The sequence below is a fragment of the Argentina silus genome (assembly GCF_951799395.1).
Source record: "Argentina silus genome assembly, chromosome: 6".
Classification (NCBI taxonomy): Eukaryota; Metazoa; Chordata; class Actinopteri; order Argentiniformes; family Argentinidae; genus Argentina; species Argentina silus.
This window is the reverse complement of record NC_139660.1, coordinates 573,714-578,713: the sequence shown is the minus strand read 5'-3', so window position 1 is coordinate 578,713 and position 5,000 is coordinate 573,714. Positions and strand designations below refer to the sequence as shown.

Sequence of the window (5,000 nt, the reverse complement as noted above, 5' to 3'; positions counted from 1 at the left end):
GACCACTTGTCTGGAACCATAGTGAACTATGGAATTACTTTTCATCGTTATGTTTCCATGGATACTTACTTGAGCTGCCTGTTCAACTCCTCGACGTAGTTCTTCTGGTCCAAGATGGCGGCGATCTGAGCGTTCCTATGGAGATAGAGAGCGTGAGTCATCAGAGGAGGAGGGGCTTGTGTGTTTGATACCATGTCCTCCGATTTCTACCCCCCCCGCCCCCCCCAGCCCTCCCCCAGCCCGCCCCCCCCCCCAGCCTCCCCAGCCTCCCCAGCCTCCCCCCCCAGCCCCCTGGAGAGAAGAGCAGCATCATTCTACCTTTCTTCACTTCTGTAGTCGTCCATGTCATTCTTCAGGTACATGGAGAAGTCAATAACCCCAACCTGCCACACACACACACACACACACACACACAGGAACATCATCAACATGACACACGAGCGCACGCACGCACCAGACACACACACAGGAACATCAATCTCACAGACCAGGGGGAGCCTTCCTCTTTCTACACACACACACACACACACACACACACACACACACACACACACACACACACACACACACACACACACACCTGTGCATCCAGGTCTTCTCCCTTTACACACAGGTTGGCATCGATGACGTTGAGTCCCACCAGCAGGCCCACGATGACGGCCCCCTCCTCCTCCAGCATCACCGCCGATGCCTCGTAGAACTCACTGACGACAGGGCGCATGTCAACCCCCTGTGTGTGTGTGTGTGTGTGTGTGTGTGTGTTGTCATGTTGATGTTGATGTGTCATTTGGGATTGAGTGGTGAAGCCTGTTCTCCAGTGTGAGTAAATTAGTTTAATCTGGTTTAAAGTCAGTGTGCTGTTGGTAGCTTGTGTATTTTGTTGTGTGATCCTGCCTTCAGCTCTGATAGGAGTTTCTACTGGAAGCCACCTGTTTGAAGCCCATTGCTGTGAAGTGCTGTCAATCTCCAGTGGGAGGGCCTGACACTGTCCTGCCGGGTATTTAACCCCTGCTCACCTTGGACCAGGACTAATACATTTGGGATTGAGTGGTGAAACCTGTCTGGTCGTTAACTGATCATCAGGTAGGAGGGGCTGCTACCCTGCTAGTCATCAGCAATCACAGAATCTGAATCTGAATCTGCCATCAGGCCTCTGCAGCTCATCCAGAACACTGCCGCTCGTCTGGTGTTCAATCTCCCCAAATTCTCCCATGTCACCCCCCTCCTCCACACCCTCCACTGGCTCCCAGTAGCAGCTCACATCAGATTCAAGACCCTGGTGCTCGCCTACCGGGCGGCAAAGGGAACAGCCCCTCCCTACTTGCAAGCAATGGTTAGCCCCCAAACCCCCCCTGTACTAACCCTAACCCTGTACTAACCCTAACCCTAACCCCCCCTGCCCGGTCACTCCGCACTTCCACCTGGGCTGCCCGCCTGGCACCGCCGCCTCTACGTGGATGCAGCAGCCACACTACTCGGTCACGGCTTTTCACTGTCCTGGCGCCCCGCTGGTGGGAGGAGCTTCCCACTGCTGTCAGGACTGCAGAGTCACTACTGATCTTCCACCATAGATTGAAAACCCATCTCTTCAGGCTGCATCTTAACGGTCCCTCCTAAAGACCTCTTCACCCCCACTACCCCCCCTGTACAAACCCTAACCCTAAAGACCTCTTCATCCCCACTACCCCCCTGTACTAACCCTAACCCTAGAGACCTCTTCACCCCCACTACCCCCCTGTACTAACCCTAACCCTAGAGACCTCTTCACCCCCACTACCCCCCTGTACTAACCCTAACCCTAGAGACCTCTTCATCCCCACTACCCCCCTGTACTAACCCTAACCCTAACCTAGAGACCTTTTCATCCCCACTACCCCCCTGTACTAACCCTAACCCTAGAGACCTCTTCACCCCCACTACCCCCTGTACTAACCCTAACCCTAGAGACCTCTTCACCCCCTCTACAAGTTTTTCTCCTGTTATAAAAAAAACAAAATCCTTCTTCTAGCGTTGTGACTGCCTATGGCCCTAACCCCTAACCCTAACCCCTAACCCTTAACCCTGGTCTGAGCATTGATTACTTGATGCATTGATGACTGATGGATAGATGATTTGGATAAAGGTGTCTGCTAAATGCCGTAAATGTAGTGTGTGTGTGTGTGTGTACCTCAGCAGGTCCTTCCTGGTGATGAGCAGACGGAGGTAGTCAGCCAGACGCTTCTGCATCAGAGCCAGACGCAGCCACGCCCGCGCTCTGCCCAGGGGAGTCCTGTCACACACACACACACACACACACACACACACACACACACACTTTGTTAGTCACACTAAACACCATACACATTTTCGCCTAGAAAGAAATCCCCAATTTCCCCAATGCTAACTCTAACTCTAACTAACCCTAACTAACCCTAACCCTAACTAACTCTAACTAACTCTAACTAACTCTAACTCTAACTAACACTAACTCTAACTAACTCTAACTCTAACTAACCCTAACTAACTCTAACTAACCCTAACTAACTCTAACTAACTCTAACTAACTCTAACTCTAACTAACTCTAACTAACTCTAACTAACCCTAACTAACTCTAACTAACTCTAACTAACCCTAACTAACTCTAACTCTAACTAACTCTAACTCTAACTAACTCTAACTAACTCTAACTAACCCTAACCCTAACTAACTCTAACTCTAACTAACCCTAACTAACTCTAACTAACTCTAACTCTAACTCTAACTAACCCTAACTAACTCTAACTAACTCTAACTAACCCTAACTAACTCTAACTAACTCTAACTAACTCTAACTCTAACTAACTCTAACTCTAACTAACTCTAACTAACTCTAACTAACTCTAACTCTAACTAACTCTAACTCTAACCCTAACTAACTCTAACTAACTCTAACTAACTCTAACCCTAACCCCTAACTCTAACTAACTCTAACTAACTCTAACTCTAACCCTAACCCTAACTCTAATTCTAACTAACTCTAACTCTATCAATGTGTTTCCTCTTTCCACAGGGTTGCCTAGCGACCAGAGGACTGACGCACGGCTTCACCAGGTTCTTTAAATGACAGACGGAATAAAAACAGAAAAGATGAAGTGAAAGTCCAGACTCTACATCCTCTCTACATCCTCTCTACATCCTCTCTCTCTCTCTCTCTCTCTCTCTCTCTCTCTCTCTCTCTCTCTCTCTCTCTCTCTCTCTCTCTCTCTCTCTCTCTCTCTCTCTCTCTCTCTCTCTCTCTCTCTCTCTCTCTCTCTCTCTCTCTCTCTCTCTCTCTCTCTCGCCTCAGCTGCTTCCCTGACAGACCAAGGCATTCTGGGCCGGTGGGATTCTCCAGCATTCATATGAGCTAGTATTAGTCAATAATAATATTTTGTATGGCGCTTCTCTCAGTGCTCAAAGACACGACATTAAATGGAGAGAACAAGAATAGACAAAAATAAATACAAAGCACAGTCAGGATAGTTAAAAGATTAAAAGCAAGTTTAAAAAGATGGGTTGAGAGGGATCTTAGTATTGGTAAAGAGGGTTTGGGTTAGTGTTAGGTAAAGAGGGTTTGGTAAAGAGGGTTTGGTAAAGAGGGTTAGGGTTAGGGTTTGGTAAAGAGGGTTTGGTAAAGAGGGTTTGGTAAAGAGGGTTTGGTAAAGAGGGTTAGGGTTAGGGTTTGGTAAAGAGGGTTTGGTAAAGAGGGTTAGGGTTAGGGTTTGGTAAAGAGGGTTTGGTAAAGAGGGTTAGGGTTTGGTAAAGAGGGTTAGGTAAATAGGGTTAGGGTTTGGTAAAGAGGGTTAGGGTTTGGTAAAGAGGGTTAGGGTTTGGTAAAGAGGGTTAGTGTTTGGTAAAGAGGGTTAGGGTTTGGTAAAGAGGGTTAGGGTTTGGTAAAGAGGGTTAGGTAAAGAGGGTTAGGGTTAGGTAAAGAGGGTTAGGGTTAGGTAAAGAGGGTTAGGGTTAGGTAAAGAGGGTTAGTGTTTGGTAAAGAGGGTTAGGGTTTGGTAAAGAGGGTTAGTGTTTGGTAAAGAGGGTTAGGGTTAGGTAAAGAGGGTTAGGGTTTGGTAAAGAGGGTTAGGTAAAGAGGGTTAGGGTTTGGTAAAGAGGGTTAGGTAAAGAGGGTTAGGGTTAGGTAAAGAGGGTTAGGTAAAGAGGGTTAGGGTTAGGTAAAGAGGGTTAGGGTTAGGTAAAGAGGGTTAGGTAAAGAGGGTTAGGGTTAGGTAAAGAGGGTTAGGGTTTGGTAAAGAGGGTTAGGTAAAGAGGGTTAGGGTTTGGTAAAGAGGGTTAGGTAAAGAGGGTTAGGGTTTGGTAAAGAGGGTTAGGGTTAGGTAAAGAGGGTTTGGTAAAGAGGGTTAGTGTTAGGTAAAGAGGGTTATGGTTAGGGTTAGGTAAAGAGGGTTAGTGTTTGGTAAAGAGGGTTAGGGTTAGTGTTTGGTAAAGAGGGTTAGGGTTTGGTAAAGAGGTTTAGGGTTTGGTAAAGAGGGTTAGGTAAATAGGGTTAGGGTTTGGTAAAGAGGGTTAGTGTTTGGTAAAGAGGGTTAGGGTTTGGTAAAGAGGGTTAGGGTTTGGTAAAGAGGGTTAGTGTTTGGTAAAGAGGGTTAGGGTTTGGTAAAGAGGGTTAGTGTTTGGTAAAGAGGGTTAGGGTTTGGTAAAGAGGGTTAGGGTTTGGTAAAGAGGGTTAGGTAAAGAGGGTTAGGGTTAGGTAAAGAGGGTTAGTGTTTGGTAAAGAGGGTTAGGGTTTGGTAAAGAGGGTTAGTGTTTGGTAAAGAGGGTTAGGGTTAGGTAAAGAGGGTTAGGGTTAGGTAAAGAGGGTTAGGGTTTGGTAAAGAGGGTTAGGTAAAGAGGGTTAGGGTTAGGTAAAGAGGGTTAGGGTTTGGTAAAGAGGGTTAGGTAAAGAGGGTTAGGGTTAGGTAAAGAGGGTTAGGTAAAGAGGGTTAGGGTTAGGTAAAGAGGGTTAGGGTTAGGTAAAGAGGGTTAGGTAAAGAGGGTTAGGGTTAGG

General features: G+C 47.0%; 1 protein-coding gene across 3 annotated transcripts in view; it reads right to left on the bottom strand.

The window, feature by feature from the left end:
• Positions 1-5,000, bottom strand: part of rufy2 (RUN and FYVE domain containing 2) — a gene marked incomplete at its 5' end in the record, with an annotated part of 25,331 nt that overhangs the window by 10,756 nt on the left and 9,575 nt on the right. For all 3 annotated transcript variants that reach the window (XR_014554258.1, XM_083671630.1, XM_083671629.1), the window contains 4 exons: positions 70-135; positions 319-383; positions 581-704; positions 2,168-2,269. Coding sequence is in view for 2 of the 3 variants with exons in the window: in XM_083671630.1 (XP_083527756.1) it covers positions 70-135; positions 319-383; positions 581-704; positions 2,168-2,269 (357 nt within the window). The remainder of the gene's footprint in view (positions 1-69; positions 136-318; positions 384-580; positions 705-2,167; positions 2,270-5,000) is intronic.